The sequence below is a fragment of the Suricata suricatta genome, chromosome X (assembly GCF_006229205.1).
Source record: "Suricata suricatta isolate VVHF042 chromosome X, meerkat_22Aug2017_6uvM2_HiC, whole genome shotgun sequence".
NCBI lineage: Eukaryota > Metazoa > Chordata > Mammalia > Carnivora > Herpestidae > Suricata > Suricata suricatta.
The window spans coordinates 76,019,980-76,038,354 of NC_043717.1; the positions used below are offsets into that span (position 1 = coordinate 76,019,980).

At 40.1% G+C, this 18,375-nt stretch overlaps 1 protein-coding gene across 8 annotated transcripts in view; it reads right to left on the reverse strand.

The window, feature by feature from the left end:
- Positions 1 to 1,513: 1,513 nt before the first annotated feature.
- DCX (doublecortin) overlaps positions 1,514 to 18,375 on the reverse strand; it is a 162,636-nt gene continuing 145,774 nt past the window's right edge. For 5 of the 8 annotated variants that reach the window (XM_029930322.1, XM_029930323.1, XM_029930325.1 and 2 more), the window contains 2 exons: positions 12,956 to 13,053; positions 1,514 to 1,673 (listed from right to left, as the gene is read on the reverse strand). In XM_029930322.1, the coding sequence (XP_029786182.1) occupies positions 1,617 to 1,673; positions 12,956 to 13,053 (155 nt within the window). In that variant the 3' untranslated portion in view covers positions 1,514 to 1,616. The remainder of the gene's footprint in view (positions 1,674 to 12,955; positions 13,054 to 18,375) is intronic. The other 3 variants (XM_029930326.1, XM_029930324.1, XM_029930319.1) reach the window with 2 other exon arrangements.

Genomic DNA, 18,375 nt, shown 5'->3' on the forward strand with positions numbered 1-18,375 from the left:
AGGAACAACTGTGAGTCATTCATTAGCCAAACAGCAGCTTGGCTTTGAATGCTGCCCCTCTCAAACTATCTGAACAATTACAAAAAAATTAGGAAATCTTCATATCTGCTAAAAGCAAACACAGAATTGGCATGCATGGCTTTCCTTTAAATTTAGTTATCTTTGCCATTATAGGCTATGATTACAGACAAAAAGCAGTGTTATGAACCGGTACCTCAAAGATGAGAACTATTTCAAATGATCAGTCCTTAGCAAAGAGAAATCCTTTCTAGCGGTAAAGACAAGCAAAAGGTTTCTGTGTCTTCAGTATGAAATATCAGGATTATCGATAAAAAAGAGTTGCTTAAAATATGCCATAACATTTCATTTAAAATATAATTAGAATGTCTGGTCCACATTGAAATTATTAATGTAAGCATAACTGTTAAAAAGTTATCAAAAGACTGATTCTATTGAATTGGCCTCTGCTATTCGTTTTGTTTCCTCCTGGAGGTTTCTGTTTGGCAGTGACAGCATGATTTCTAAACTACGTTATTCTTCTGTATTTTTTTTTTGGTAAATTTTCTGCATGTGTTTTCTAGACAAAAGAAAAATCACCAGTTTATAAAAAGGGAGCCTGAAGAGTTTGCTCCTGAAATACAGACACGAGGTTTTATAAAAAGGATATTGGTTTCTTGCTATAAAAAGCGACCAAAAGGTGTCAGACCTGAAAACAAATTCTCACAGTGTTTTCAGTGTTGGCTGTTTACAAGGCATTCAATAGAACAGAGATAGATGGATACCGTACGGTTTTGTGTAATAACTCGCTATGTTAGACAGTATCCTAGAGGAATCGGGTATATGAAGTCCCTCACCACCAATTTTTAATTGCTTATTGATTCCAAAGTGCCCCACTGGAGAGATCAACAAGAAATTCACTGTGCTTTATAAACTCCACTGAAACATCTACGTCTTTCTCACTCAATTCTGCCTAGTCTCTTTTTAGCTAGCCCTGCACTGGGGTCCTAAACGTCTGGTGTCAGAATTACAAATTGCTGGTGTTTCTCCCCCTTGACAGCCAGAATTGTTGTGAGACAACAAACTGGGGGGCTCAACCAGGGGTGAAGAGCAAGGCTGGGGAGTTGCCTTGCCGTCCTCCTGGAAGTCTCCAGCATTCTTGAGATCGGGAGACAAGGGGCACTTGTGTTTGTCACTCTTGGATTTTCAAATGAGTTTCTTTCCCACATACGCATTTTAAGTGCTATGTACGTAAACAACCCTGTAGAGAAGGAAGACTGTCACGTGTATGAGCAACGTGAGGCAGGGGACAAATAGCACAGGCGCCTATGTTTTCAATAGAAAGGTCATGGACTAGCACATTTTGCATCCCTGGAAAGTTACCCCAAAGGATGGTTATCAATCTATCTCTTATGGTTGGTTAACTGTGGATAAGTGGCCCAGAGGAGAAATCACAGGAAAATAAACCCAACATATTACAGTGTGTTTTTAAAAAAAACAACAACAAAAACATAAAAACTTGAAAGCACCAGTAGCCATGTTGGACACTTTAGCAGAAGTACCCTATTGTAATGGTAAGATTGGGTTTGTACTCTGGACTCTGAACGTTCTCTTCTCCTTCACATGGAATCACCGAGTGAGTCTGAGTCATCCAAGGACAGAGGCAGATACAGATCCTGTAAGAAGATAAGATATCAAGTTAACTCTCCTTTTTTTTTTTTGCCATCTTAGGCCCTACAATGGGAAAAATCGTGTGGCTGTTTTTTTAATTAGTATTTTCTCTAATTTTTAAAAAATTCTTATTTATTGAGAGAGAGAGAGAGAACGAGCAGGAGAGGGGCAAAGAGAGAGGGAAAGAGAGAGAATCACAAGTAGGCTCTGTGCTGTCAGGGCAGAGCTCGATGCAGGGCTTGAACTCACGAACCATGGGATCTTGACCTAAGCCAAATTTGAAAGTCCGATGCTTAACGGACTGAGCTATCTAAGGGCCCTTCTCATTTTTATCTTGAACTAATTATAGGTTAATAGGAAGCTGAAGTATAGGGAGGTATATTTGTGCCAGTATATCTTTCACTCAGTTTCCCCCAATGGTAATATCTGACCATTTTCTATGCAGTCATGTGTGTTTGGAGGGGTGTAGTCTTATGAAATTTTACCACATGTGTATATCAGTGTGACTACCACCACAGCTAGATAAAGATCTGTATCCTTGTCAAAGGGCACCCTCGTGCTACCCTACTTAGAGCTACATTCCCCCCTCTGTCTCCCACCTCCAAACCTCCCTGGCAACCAATAATCTGTTTCCCATTTTTACAGTCTTGTCATTCCAAGAACATTATATAAATGGAATCATACAATATGTAACCTTTTGGGACTGGCCCTTTCCATTCAGCATAATTCCCCTGGAGATTCATACAAGTTGTAGCAACAGTGCACTCCTTTATATTGCTGAGCAGTATTCCACAGTGTGATTATAGCACAGTTTGGTTAACTCTTCACCGGCTGAAGGGCATGGGGATTATTACAAACAAAGCTTGCAATAAACATTCCCATACAGGTTTTTGTGTGAACATAAATTTTCATTTCTCGGGAATAAACGCTCAAGAGTATGACTGCGGAGTTGCATCACAATTGGGTGTTTCATTTGTAAAGACTGCAGTATCGTTTTCCAGAATGGGTGTACTATTTACGTTCTCACCAGAAAAGTATTAGTAATCTGGTCTATCCACATCCTCACTGGTATTTGGTGTTTGTGATACTTTTTTTATTTTAGCTATTCCCATGGGTTTGTAGTGCTATCTCATTGTGATTTTGATTTACATTTTCCTGATGGCTAACGGTATTAAATGTCTTCTCATGTGCACAGTTGGCATCTGTAATTTCTCCTCAGTGTAACGTTTCTTTGGATCTTTTGTTCATTTTCTAGTTGGATTTCTTCTCTCTTAATGTTGAGTTTTAATAGTTGTTTTTATGCTCTACATATGTCTCTGGGTCGATATGTGGCTCACAAGTTTTTTCTCCCACTCTGTAGCTTGTCTCTTCACACCCTTAGGGAGGTCTTTGACAGACCAAAAGTTTTGAATTTTGATAAGGTCCAATTTATTATTTTTTATTATTATGGACAGTGCTTTTGTTGTTAAACCTAAGAATTCTTTGCCTAGCCAAAGATCAACAAGAGCTTCTCCTATGTTTCCTTTCTACCTGTTTTACACATACATCTATAGTCTGTTTTTGAGTTATTTTTTGCACACGATGTGAGGTTTAGGTTAGGGGTCATTTTTTTGGCCTATGGATATCTAATTGCTCCAACACCACTTATTGAAAAGGCTATCTTTCCTCCATTGATTGCATTTGTGCTTTTGTCAAAAATCAGTGGTGAAGATATACATATATACATATATATGAATATATACATATATACACATATATGAATTCATTTCAGACTCCCAGAGAACTGCCGGGCCCTGAACAAATGCTGACCAACAAAATGTGCCCCATCTTCCTACTTCTAACTTATTTTCTAATGCTCTTCTGTTTTGCACCAAGAGTTAGGATCCATGATGTCTTGAGATGGGGAGATGATATGACATTGGTTTTTCCCATTGTCCCCAGAGCTGTATTTGGAAGTACTCATGTTTTCTCTTGGACTTACTTCACCTATAGTCTAAATCAGTGATTTTCAAATCTCTCTTTTCTCCTTATAAATCCTCCATTCAAGCGAATTTTTTTTTGAAAACCCAATACATAAAATAAATGAAAGTGTAGTTGTTGTAGTTGAATAAGACATGGGGGGCCAGAATCTCACCCATCTCTAAATGAAACGGTTTGAAAATCACTGTTATCATTCATATTATCAGCCAGATACTAAAGGGAACTGAAAGATTTAAGGTCAACTCTCTGGATATTTAAGACACCCTCCTTGGTATAATACAGAGAACTTCAGTAGAGAGCTGTCCAAAAAATTGGAGCATACAGCTTAGCTTCTCCATAAGTTATATGAAAAAAGACAATAGGGAAGAGTGTGACTTATTTACCTAGCATTAAGAATGCTTTTTACTGTGGGGCGCCTGGCTGGCTCCGTTGGTAGAGCGCAGAACTCTTGATCTTGAGGTTGTAAGTGTGTTCCCCATGTGGGTATAGAGATTAGTTAACAATAAAATCTTTAAAAAAAAAACCCAATGATTTTTGCTGAGAAAAAAGAGGCAAGAAAACTTTTAGGCAGCTTCACTGGAAAGAGGAGCAAAGTATATTCAGAAACCTGAGCTTTTAGCCCTGCATAATTAGTACCGTGGCTTTGAACAAGTCTTTGAATCTTGGTGTCTTCATCGAGAAAATTCAGACTTTGGGATGGACAATATGTAAGGTCTCTTCTACCTCTCAGACTATTATTTGAGACTATCCGGGGAACAATTATTTCAAAGCACAAGAATGGCAACTATAGCAAATACATTCACTTCTCACCAACCTGCCGTCCCTTCACTGTAAATCAGGGGCTGGCAAACTTTTTTTGCAAAGGGCTAGATAGTAATTATTTTGGGTTCTCTTGGCTGGCCACATTTGTTCTCTGTCATGTAGTCCGGTTTGTTTGGGTTTAGCTTCTTTTATAACTCTTTAAAGTTAAAGATGTAAGAAACATTTTCTTTTACATCTGGGGGACATCGCCAAACAACCAGACCCTTGGCAGGATTTGGCACCCTTGTTCTAAACTACCAAACACAATCTCTTATAAAACTGACAAACAGAGAGGAAATACAAGGCTGAGGGAACAGGAGTTCAACAAAAATTTGTAAAATTGAACTGAGGCAAAGTGGCATACGATTGAGTCACACCTATGAAGGGATTTGAGTTCTCCTGTACTTGAGTAAAGTAAAAATTAAACATAGACTAAAGTATCTTTGGGCTCTAGACCCCCAGAGCAGTGAAGAAAGATTTTGAAAATGTGCTCCCACACAAATGCAGTGACACTGGAAAAATTGTCAAAATCAACATTCTCAAAACTCTGGAAATTAACCAAACGCTTGCAGCAATCCAAGAGGTGTTCATTTAAGAAAAATAGCTGAATTGCAGTAGGAATACCAAACTATGTAGTGCTTTCGCTTCTTCTCTTTCCCTTCTCTATCTCGCCACACTCTGGGTAGCTTAGAAAGCCAATAGCCTCAGGGCACCTGGGTGGCTCAGTCAGTAAAGCACCTGACTCGATTTCCGCTCAGGTGCTGATCTCATGTTTTATGAGCTGAAGCCTGGCGTTGGGCTTTCTGCAGGCAGTGCGGGGCCTGCTGGGAATTCTCTTTCCCTCTCTCTCTGCCCCTCCCCTGCTCACTCACTCTTTCTCTCTCAACATAAATAAATAAACATCTAAAAAAAAACCCCAAGAAAGCAAACCAATACTCTCACAATTACGGTATCTGAAGAGCAGCAATTTAGTAGCAACTGGAGGATGCAGAATGAGTTGGGAGCTCCCTGAAATTCCTCATTCCCAGAGAATTGTCACTATTTGACCTGTCCGGCACCTCCTTGGAAATTCCTCGTTAAAGGGCTCTCCTTTATTTGACCTGGTGCAGAGCACACTCACTGTGAACAGCCTTTTCAGGGAGCATTAATCAGCTACAATTGTTTAAAATCACAACTGCCTAAAGTAAAGAAACCCATTGGGGCAAATGAAGCTGCTCAAAACCTTAAAGGGAAAAGCTAGAGAATTAATATCCATAGGAGACTTTGTAAAGCTCCAACATATTTCCAGCCATCTCTATGACATGACATGACACATGTTTAGGACTGGGTGTATTCTGGGAAAAGACTTCAGAAGGCCCTAATCTCTCACCTATGGTTGGTCTTATGGCCCTGCACAAGCAGCAAATGAAGGCTAAGACAAAGTGTCTGACAGGGCGCTGAAATCATGTCCCAACACACACACACACACACACACACACACACACACACACAATGCATTTAAGAAAATCTAGCAAAATTATCCTTCAAGAATGAAGGAGAAAATAAGACATTCCCAGATAAACAAAGAGCATTCATTGCTAGCAGAAATATCCTACAAGAAATAATAAAGAGAATCCTTCAGGAAGAAAGGAAAGGACAGTAGACAGTAATTCAAATCCACATAAGAAAGAAAGAACACTGGAAAAGGTAAATACATAGGTAAATACAAAAGACTGAACAAATTGATTTTTGTAACTCTTTTCTTCTATTGTCCAGTTCAAATGACAACTGCATGAAAGCATAATTATATAAGTGTGTTGATGAAATTATTATGTATAAAGATGTAATCTGTATGTCAATAAGAGCACAAAAGCAGGGGGGAGGGACAAAGCTATACTATAGTAAATGTTTTTTATATTCAATTGAAATTAAGTTGATATTATTCCAAAGCAGATTGCATTAAGATATTAATTGTACTTCCCAGGGCAGTCACAAAGAAAATGACTCAAAATAAAATTAGTAAAAATACAAAGAGATTAAAATGGTATGTGTCAGGGGAGCCTGGGTGGCTCAGTCGGTTAAATGCCGACTTCAGATCAGGTCATAATCTTGTGGTTCGTGAGTTTGAGCCTTGCATTGGGCTCTGTGCTGACACCTGGGAGCCTGGAGCCTGTTTTAGATTATGTGTCTCCCTGTCTTTCTGCCCCACCCCCACTCATGCTCACTCGCTCGCGCTCTCTCTCACTCACTCTCTCTCTCTCTCTCTCACAAAAATAAATAAACATTTAAAAAATAAAAATAAAATGGTATGTGATAGATATTAGGAAAATATCTAATATAATAAAGAGAAGAAATTAAGGAATAAAGGAAAGAAAAGACATAAGACACATAGAAAATTACAAAATGGCAGATGTAATTCATACCTTACCAGTAATTACATTAAACATAAGTAGATTAAACACTCAAATGAAAAAGCAGATTGATGGAATGGATTTAAGAAAAAAAACAACATGATCCAGCTCTATGATGCTTGAAAGAGACACAACTTAAAGATACAAATTCGTTGAAAGCAAAAAGATGGGAAGACTTACCATGCAGTTAGTAATCAAAAGAGAGCTGGAAAGGCTATACTAATAAGAGAAAAAAAAATAGCCTTCAAGGCAAAAATTGTTACTAAGACAAATAAGGACATTTTCTAATGATAAAAGAAATCCAAGCATCTGAAAACATAATTATAAACATATATGTGTCTTAACAAAACAGCACCAAACTATGTAAAGCAAACAGCACTTAATTGAAGGAATCAACAAGCCAACTATAATAGTTAAAGACTTCAACACTCCACCTTCAATAAGGTACAGAACAACTAGGCAGAAAGAGAAAGAGAAGACTTGAACAACACTATAAACAATTACACATCTATAGAATACTCCATCCAACAACAGCAAAATACACATTCTTCTCAAGGGCCCATGGAACATTCTGCAGAATAGATCATATGTTAGGTCATAAAACAAGTCTGAATAAATATAAAAGGATTGAAAATATACAAAGTATGTTCTTTGACTACATCAGAAATAAATTAGAATGAAATAACAGAAAAATATTGGGGAAGCGGTGCCTGGGAGGCTCAATTGGTTGAGTCCAATTCTTGATCTCAGCTCAGGTCTTAATCTCAAGGTTGTGAGATTGAGTCCTGCCCAGTGTGGAGCCCACTTAAAAAAAAAAAGAAAGAAAGAAAGATATTTGGGAAACTGACAAATACGTGGAAATTAACATACTGCTAAATAGCCAATGGGTCAAAGAAGGAATCACAAGGGAATTTAGAAATGACTTTTGAGATAAAGGAAAATGAAATAATACAAGAAAAGTTATGAGGTGCAGCCAAAGCAGTGCTCAGAGGGAAATTTATATGAAAAGTTCAAAATATGCTAACTCATCAAAACAGAGAGTAGATTAGTGGTTGCCAAGGATTGGGTGGAGGGAGAAGGGGCTGTGACTACTCTTAAGGGTAATGAATATATTCTTGTACAACTTTCTGATTACACTGAAAACTACTAAAGTGCATACTATAAAAAGGTGAATTTTATAGTATGTGAATTACATCTCAATAAGCTGTTATTTAAAAAATAGTACCTTTGAAAATCCCTTATGCTGACAACTGAATACTGATTGTGATTCCTGAGCATGCAACCCTATACAGCAATATGCATGCATCGATGGATAATGTGTATAGTAATATACAGCATGTAATGATGTGTACAAATATAAGAGACAGTTTTGTAGTGCTTTTGTTCTAGGACTATACTGTGACTATTGATGAACTCCATTAGACAGAAGATCTTTCAGGTTCTTTCTGGTTTTAAAATTCTTGAAATAGAAGTGAGATCATTGCAGTTTGTGTTGTATTAGTCAGACCAAAGCAAGAAATATGAGACAAACACTGCCATATTAATGAGCTCCCCGGGCATTTTTTTGGGCAATACAGAAGGGCTCTTTCATTCTGGAGGCCACTTTGAGTCCCACCACACTGACCCACTGGGGCTTTAGCATTCACCCTTGCTCTTGATTATTCATATAATAGACCTTTCAGTGCAGTTGGTTGGCTGGTGGAAATAATTATAGGAGAAGACTATTTTGACCTATATTTCAGAGGAAGTGGAGACAGGCCTAAGGGTAGCATCATGAAGATATTTTACTTGGGACGGGTAAGGTGAGGTACAGGCTATGGAGAGAATCCATAGGACTAGGCTTGGGAGTGAACTTCTGTGCTTCTGTCCTCCATGCACTTATTTACTATTCCAAATATATTTTCTTGCTTGGGTAGAACAATGTTCAGGAAAAGGAATTATCTCAACACTGTGTTTTTGTTGATCGATATGTAGAAATACAGAAACACACATATTGCTTAACAATACAAATAATTTGCACCTGAAATTCATTTTCTTGGTCCCTTGGAGCTCCACAGAACAAAATGTTTGTAACAAATACAGCTGTGCTGGCAATACTATTGCATTAGAGAAAACAAAAACTTGGTCTCTGATCCAAGGACCTTATAGTCCAAAGGAAGTCAGAGAGGAGTTTTGAGAAACCTGGCTTCTAGTTTGAGTTTGCTTTTTCCCAAACATGCCCTGCACTTTTCTGATGCTGTGGCTTTGTTCTAGAAAATGCTGGAATGCCCATTCTCATCAAAAGCCTACCCAGGCCCCATTTAAATGTCACCTAGTCTGCAAAACGTTTCCCATCTCCCACGCTCCTCCAATCAGATGCCTTTCCCACCTCTCTTTGTGTTCCTATAGCCCTTTTGTTTGCTCTTGATTATACTACCAAAATCCACTTAGAGTGGTGTTTGTGATTTAAGGGTCAGGACCCTGCTTTATTCATCAAACTATCTCTCCAAGCACTTATAAGATGACAGAAAAAATGTCTAGAAACATAGAGGAAAATGTACAGTTACATCTGAGCCTAAGTTGATGGCTCCACCAACTGAGCCACCCATGTGCCCCAGTTGTATTTTCAAATATATGTCAAATGTATTTCCCTTTGATTTCTAGACAACTTTGCAAGCAAATTTAAAGTTATGAGTGCAAGTCACCAATCTGGAAAAAAATTTAATAAATGAAAGAGTTTCACTAAATGTCTAGGCTTTTTGAACATCTTTAATGTGCTACCTTCTTCAAAGTGTTGAATCATACAGGGGTTGTCTTTAACCCCAGCACCCACTTTTTCTCATTTTTAAAGTGGAAATGCCACCTGCGTTATTTCTCCTAAAGTGTTATCACCAAGGCAAATGGGAAGATGACTAGCAAAAGGATGAAGCAGTATAGAAATGCAAAATGTTGTTCTCATTAACTATCCAAGGATTTACTTTGTGTCCATATTGTAGCACTTGAGCATGCGGACTTTGGCTAACCCCATCACAGCTGCATTAAAGAGGATTCTCCATGAGCTGCTTAAGAGAGGAAGCCAAGAGGTTGATTACAGCTTAGGGTCCTGCCAGAGCCATCAAAAGTTACCAAAGGGATGCTGGGACTTCAAGTTTGTTTCCAGTTGCGCAGGAGGAAAGTCACGACCTCAGCCACCTGCTTCCTGACTCCACCATGACTCACACCTTTCAGGTCTACTTGGATGGAAATTCAGATAAGAAAGGCTTGGGCCCACTGCCCAAGGACCTTGATGGTAGCTATGTAAAAGAAGGAGCAAGAAGCTGAGGCCTGAAACCCAGGGGGAGTGAGCCAAGGTCACAAGATACTTTTTAGCTTACTCAGAAACACCAGTTCACCTTCCATCATTGGTGGTGTAAGCATGAGGCTATTGCATCCTGATAGGATGCACTGCTAAGAGACACACAACATCATTTCCATGTCAATTCTGCCCTTAATGCATACTAAGGACTTACTCACAAGGAAACATCAGGCACACCTAAATAAGAGGACATGCTACCAAATAACTGGCCTGTACTCTCCATTTCTACAATACGCTGTCAAAAAGAAAGACTCAAGAAGTTTTCAAGATTAAAGAAGACTAAAAGGGACATCCCAACTGAAGGCAATGTGTGATCCCAGATTTGATCTTGGCACAGAACAAGAATGTTATTGGAGCAACGGATAAAGTTTGAATATGGGCTGTAGAGTATATAATAGTGCTTCACCAGTGCAAAATTCCTGATTTTGATAACTGTACTATTGTTATGAATGAAAATGTCCTTATTGTTAGGAAATACACACTGAAGTACGCGGGGGTCAAAGGGTATGATATCTGCAAATTAATAACAAGCGGTTAAAAAAATGGCAAAGTGTGTGTGTGTGTGCGTGTGTGTGTGTGCACGCATAAAAGTAAATGGGACAAAACGTAAACAACTGGTGAATCTGTGTAAAGAGTATACAGTTTTTTATGTTACTCTTGTGACTTTTCCGTAAATTTGAAATGATCTCAAAGAAGTTAAAAAATTAGTATGAAGTCCACCAACATCCAAATGTTTCTTAAAAGTTCACCAAAATCCAAAAATGTGCTCTAGAAAATTCTATAATTTATTACTTAATGGTTGCATGCTTCACTGTCATTAAAAAAAAAAGAGTAATTTTAAAAATAAGAGGAGGCACTAAAAATCCCACAGTGAAGAAAACAGTGAGGCTCTGACAATGCTACCACCTATGGTTTGTTCTAGTCCCACAATGGTTAAATTAGTTTGGAGAATCGAGTCAAAACAAAACACCCCCACCAAAAGCCTGCAAAACCCAACCACGAGAAATTGTTTAACACTGCGAGCCCTTCACATTAGCACAAATGAACTGAGCACATCAAACTGAAAAGCTGAATGACTTACGTGAGCAGACCAAATAAATGCACAAGCAACCCCATCTCTTTGGGAAGGTAGTGATCAAAGGTCACACTTCTCAGAAGGACAATAACAGCAGAAATGCATAGGGCAAAGCTACAGTAAGAAGCAGGATAACATTGAAGTTTGGTTGGAATGTTCATAGGAATAAGCTTTGCTGCTCAGAATTACTGAAAGCTGACTGCAAGAGTAGTTTTTCTCCATGCCACAACCTCTGGGTAACATTAGCTACACAGTTCAGCAGACCCTCCTTTGGGGAAACAAAATAGCTGAGCAGGACAATTAGAAGGTTCTGGTTGGGGTCAATGCCAGAAAGTTAAAGGAGTCATTAAAGAAATGAACAGGAACTAGGAATGACAGAACAGGTAATGGTCAGATTAACCAGGAAATTAAAGCCCTAGTGGAGAGAGAAGAAAATGAAAATGAATGTCAGGCAGCAGTGTGCTGTTAAATGTTTAACAACCTATTTTCTGGGGGGAGAGGGGGAGCAAACAACAGCCTTGATTTGTAGTGCTTGTTGATTTCCATGGTGCAAATATTCCCACCATGACTGAGCTGTGGCTACCAACAGGATGTCACTGAACACAGAGCTGGGAAATGATGTTCACAATCAGCTCCTGTGAGCTAGCCTGAACTGGCTCCAGCATACTGCTGGTATCCTGGGTGCCAGTCTTAATGTGTGACACTACCTAGATCTGTCACCTTAGTATCTTAACCTTCCTGGCTCTTAGTTTTCTCCTCTGCAAAATGCCAACCTCACAAGATTATTGAGAGACTTAAAGGAAACTAATGTATCTCCACCTAAAATCTTTTTCAGCTCATGGTTCCATGATGGAGTTAGCCACGTTGGTGGCTTTTCACCTTTTACCATCTCAACCCAAGTCTTCTGAGCAGGAAGAAGTCAAAAGAATCCTAGAAGAAGCTGCTCTAGAGTGAGGCCATCAGAGCAGAAACCACATTCACATTGCCTCAGAGATGTGGTTCAAGGCAGTGACCACTTCAGATTTTCTATACAGAAGAGACTTGTGGGGGGGAATCTGCTTGGAAAGTGGGGCTAGAGAATTTACAAACTTCTACTATTTTAGTGGTATATTTACTTCGAATGACTTAGACATGTAAATGGTGCCCAGGGTCAATGTGGCATATATATGTTCTCTCTTCCTACACTGTACCAGAATCTGCCTGGGAATGAAGAATACACAGCAAAATCAGGGTCTATTCGTATATTGATGTCCAGCAAATCTAAAGGGAGTTAACTCAGTGCTAACTTTCTTTGACTGCTGTCTTTGTCAGTTCTACAGATTGGTGTCTGGGAACATACAATGCCCTCAATACCCTCTTTGCTATGCCTCTGAATTGGAAGGAAAAGAGCCCAGCTCATCCCCTGAGCCATCATTTGGTGACATCATTAAGTCAGAATGGGTGTTTGGGACCTTCGTTACCTCTTCCTTTTGGTTAAGTGTCACTGGGAGTAGACAAACGTGTTGGGGAGGGGGAGGTCAGAGGAATAAATAAAGTGACCAGAAGCTTGGCCCTTGCTGGGATTCCCAGGCCGTTGAGCTTGAGGACCAGATGAAGGGAAATTCTGGCCTTGGTGCATCATTGAAGTAGGATGGCAAAGCAAACCCTCACCCAGCCATTCAAAGAAGTCCGAGTGCAAAGGGGTTTAGTAAGGTATAAGAGACATAATACCTTGTGCTTCCGGAGACTGCCAGGACTGGTGGGCGTGGAGATGGGTGACTGTTTAGACTTGGGGGTGGAGAGCTGGCTGCTGGAGGTCCCGTTTGCTAGCCCAAGGCAAGAGAAAAGGAAGGGATAAGAATCAACAGCATACAAAAGAACCAGTTATCCTTCCCCTCCGAAGACACTAAGAACATTCAAGCAAGGTACACAGACAACCAAGTGATTTGATGAGTGGAACAAAGGTGAAAAGAAACACATTCCTCAGAAAGGCCAGAACTGCAATCCTCAGTTAATTAGATCCTGGAGCAGTGCAGGGCCCGTAATCCTCCCACCCTTTCCCCTGAGCGCTTCCAATTACAGGGCTCTGGTTCTTTTCAAACCTTTCTCATATTCATTCCCAAGTTTGACCTTAACACCATCTCTGAGAGGTAGTCTGGGAACATATGATTTCGTTTCGACGTAACAAGTGAGAAAAAAGTAAGGCACAAAGCAGATGATGTGGCAGATAGTCAATCTCTCCCCGCTCTCTCTTTTTCTCCTCACCTCCTTGCCACCCCACTCCCTTTTCCCTGCCTCATCCTGGCAGAAAAGAACAGAAGGAAAGAAAGAAAAAGGAAGCTAGCTACTCAGGAAGAAGACCAAAAAGAAAGTGGAGGAGAAACAGTGTGAGACATAAAGAAAGGGTTGGACAGCAAGATGGGAAGAGAAGGGACTCGAAAAAGGAGAGAAAGAGATCAAGAGTGGAGGACAGGAAATATGGGGAAGACAGGGTTAGAGATCAAAAGAAAAGAACAAAGACATTTGAAACCGGGAGAAAGGCACAGAGACTGAGGAAAGCAGACAGTGGTGGCCAGACTCAGGGTGCACCCCCACTGCTATCTAGGCTGACAAAATGCTGAAAATAAGATGGTTTAGTATGTAACATCTTGATATTCCATTGTGTTTGCAAATTGTTTTATATTCCCTTTGCTAATGAGCTTTTAAAATTTACCATTATGTAAAAAAAATGTGGTGCATAGGATGGAACAATTAAACAGCTTTTGAGTGAACTCATATTTAGACATCTCATGCTAAAGTTAAATTTTTTATTATTATTTTAATATTATTTAATAATAATTTATTTATTTTTGAGAGACAGAGACAGCATGAGTGGGGGAGGGGCAGAAAGAGGGAGACACAGAATCTGAAGCAGGCTCCAGGCTCTGAGCTGTCAGCACAGAACCCAACATGAGGCTCTAACCCAGGAACTATGAGATCATGACCTGAGCTGAAGTTGGATGCTTAACTGACTGAGCCATCCAGATGCCCTAAAGTTAATTTTTTTAAATCTAAAGACCAGTATTGTTAATCAGAGGTATTCTGAAATGCACTTTAAAAATAAAGGGATATTTTTTTAAACATCCCAAAGGTCTATGGGAGCAGGGAGAGAGAGAGGGAGAAGGAGAGAAATGAAAAGGAAGAGAAGGCAGGAGGGAGGAAGAGAGAGAGAGAACTGAAAAAGTTAAGCTTGAGGGCATTGCTGTTAGTCTCACATAAAAGCTTAAATTGTTGTATCATGAATATTTCCTGAGGATATACTTCCTCTTCTCTACATATAGAAACTTTCCCCTAAATTCTGGAACCTGAGTATCAACTGTAGAGATGGAAGAGACCTCGGTGGGGCGGTTCCTGAGTTTATCCAAGAGCAAGTAAGCTGAAGAATGCGCATGTAGGCATCCACTGTCTGGCTTGACCTGTATATTGACGAATGCACCTCTCACCCATTCACTGAGAGACCCCTCTCCCTGTTAGCGCTTCCTGGAAGACTTCCATTCACTCATTCATTCACTTGTTATGAGGTGCTTTCTCTAAACCAAACCAAGTATTAGACATGGGGAGTTTCAGAGATAAGTAAGTCACGTCCTGTGGTGAAGCAGGCAAGAACACAATGGGCTAAGTACTATGATACACCCACGCAGAGGTAATTCTTAGAGATGAGGAAAGGCTTTGAAATCAGGGGAACGGGAGGCATACAGAAGGAGGCAACCTGAGAAAAATCTTGAAAGACGACTTTGGAATAACAAAGAGAAAAATCTGTGGAGACAGAAAGTAGTAGATCAGTGGTTTCCAGAGTTGAAGTGGGTAGTTGTGTGGGGGGTGGGGGGAATGAAGAGTGTCCACTAATAGGCGCACAGTTTATTTTAGAGGGGTAAAGATATTCTGGCAATAAATAGTGGAGACTGTTACACAATTTTGTGGTTAAACAAAAATCCATTGAGCTGTACATTCGAAATGAGCAAATTCTTATGTGAATTGTATCTCAAAGCCCTTAAAAAAGATGAATTGGAACTAGAAGGCAAAAAGAGTATTCTAGAATGTAGGATTGTACCAGTAGGGGCAAAAACATGGCAGTATAAAAGAATACAATACATTTGCAGAATGCAAATTACTCAAAATGACTCAAGCACAGGATGCCAGCAGTGAGTTCCAAAAGATGAGACTAGAGATGGGCATAAAGGCCAGATCATGGGCACGGGATCCTTTTGTGGGGCCTTTTGTTTGGGACTTATTTATGAAAGAAATTTGAGAGTGATACTATCAAATTTGCATTTTAAAACTATTACTCCAGCTATTGTGGTAAAGCTGGGGTGGGCTGGGGTGGGTTGGGGTAAGGGTAGGAGCAAAGAAATTGATTAGAAGACAATGCAGTAGTCCAGGTGAGAAGTGATCATAACTTAAAGTAGTAGGGAGGGAGAGAAGGGACAAGGTGGAAGATAGAGACCTAGAAGACAGACAAGCTTAGAGTGTTATGTGCACACACCATGTAAACCACCCCTAGAAGAATGTGACTTGTGCTAACCAGCACAGAGATTGTGAGAGCTAGGCTTGGCCAGGGTACTATGCTTTCTGGTGAATAAAGGAGGCACTATGGAAAAGGCAAGAGTGTGTGGAGCCAGATTGGGGCAAAGTAGTCCATTACAGGAAAAAGAAGGAGTTACAGGGCACTTTCAGTACCTGAAGGACCTAGCAGGTCCTCCCTAGCAGGACCTGACTCATAGTATTCAAGATAGAGAACAATCTTGGAGATCAATCTGAGCTGATGTAATGCAAGTCTTCCCAAAGATCCTTGACCTCAGCCACGAAGGTTAACAGATATAGGTATCCCCAGGTAAGTTGTGGCATTTTGTTCCAATGATTGATGCCTCCTTTGGCAACAAGATATTGTAGTCCCCCAGTATTTGTTAGCCATGGTACACAGCGGTGGTTACTATACTCCCAGTGTGCAAACTGTCTTTTTCCACCTACACTCTTATCTAGCTGAGTATGAGCCCACCAGTCCTGCCAAGATGAGAACACTGTGAACCACAAGCATATCTGCTTGTGAGGTAGTTTCTACCTGTTTATTGGCCATAGACCTGCACATACAGGTTTTTGTGCAACCTCCAGTACTTTTCTCAATATTCTCTGAAACCCTCTCACTTACAAAGCTTAGGGATAGTGCATAAATACATATTTTATCAATACGTCTCTCTATTCTCTGTGTGTGCATCTGTGTTTACTCTCTGCCACTTCCCAGCTAGTCAATCTTAAGCTACCCATAATAAAAAGACTTTATTATGTCATTCACATTCAACAAGCACCTTGAAAATAAGTATCTTAATACTTTAACTGCCATTCACTGCCATGTTGAGAAAATTCAAACACTTTCCCAGACTTCCTGATGGAAAAAAAGAAACCAAAGATGGACCCAGAGAAAGGAAAGAACATAGACGTGCACAAGCAAATTTCAATTCCTCACAAGCTGAAGGAACTCCTACATTTACAGATTAGATAAAAATACATTCATATGTTCACTTCTTCTATGGGTTATGTGGGGAAAATATTTGGGAGGGTGCCATTCTATATGGAATCTGAAGCCAATTCATAGAAATGTCAAATAAAAGAGGAGCAGGGAAAAACACGAAGAGGGCCTGATGAACTGGCAAATCCATGCAGAAGGCCATGACAGTTCACTGTGACAGTGGCTGGAAATAACTTGCTTGACATCCCTCACTGTTCTTTATTCTTCTTTACTAAATGTCTTTAGCTCTTGTTTCTGACCTTCTAATTCCCAGCTGTAACTTGGGGGAGATGGTGCCCCCTTTTAGTTGTCTGTCTTTTTCATTTCTCTCCTCAGAACAACAGCATTGTCTCACAGTTGTCACATTTTATTTCCCCATAGTCCAAATTCTTTCATTCCTTTCTTGTCATTGTACATATCAGTTTTTTTCCCTCTACAACAAGGTACATCAGAACTTTTAGTCTCCTAGGCCGTCTTATCAATAAAAACCAAGATAATAATTAGTGTGTTTTAAGTATCCAATAGGCCAGGCACTCTGTGTGCACTCCACCCCCTCTCCAAAAAAAAAACCCCACAGCCTCTTTAATTGTATTCTCATTTCAATGGGGAAAGAGAAACTTGCTCCAGTTAGGGATAGCAAAGTCAGTATTTCAACACAGGTCTCTCTGATCCCAAAGCCTATGTGTGTTTCCATTTGTTTTCAGTGTTTGCTACATTGCTCTTCCTTTTATAAATGAATTGCTTCTGGAACTCCTTCCTGTGACAACTTTCTGACAGAGGAAGGAAGGGGGCAGAAATGTTGCTGCAGAGAAAACAGATAAGTAGGACAAGGTAGAAACAGACACCAGAGATTAGAAAAGTCTTCTGGACTTTTATTCCACTTATCTAGTTTAGATTAGAAAGTATTTAGCAGGAACTTTCTTTTATTCACCAAAGAGACTGGGTGTCATAGACAATGTCATGAAACAGTAGCAGACAGAGCACTCAGCATGTCATATAACTATGGCTGGCCACAGAGCTCTCTGGGAAGATGGTATCTGTGCTATATCTATTACTCCCCTCAGCTGGTGTCCCTCAGCTACACAGCACAATGGCCAAGCTTGGCTCAGCATATAGTCTTATCTCATGAGCTTCTCTGAATCATTATGCCATCCCTTGCCCCAGTGCTCACCTTTAAATCCTTGGCTGAGTCAGAATGGAGCAGGACAAACCCAAACAAAAGATGGCTGTTAAGGTAACAAGGCTGGCTTGCCTATTTATAGGAATTTAAACATATGGGGAGAACGGGGTTCCCATGAGTGAGGAATAAAGTGGGCTGAATCAATTTCCAAAGAACAGGAGAGGGTCCAATTTCTGGCATGGACAACCAAAGACAGAGTATGGTCCCCACCCAAGCAGAGTTGACGCTGAGTTCTTAGACTATGGATTTCCTTGTCTGAAGGCCGGACTGGTCCTTGGAAATTGGAATGCGGCTGCGTGTAAGGTGGGTGTACGTAGCCCCAGGTGTGGCAATTATAGAACTGTCTGGGCAGTAAGTTAGACATGTCATTATCCTTTATGGGTTCAAGTCTGGATGGCCAGAATGGCACAGAAATAAAAGAGCCAG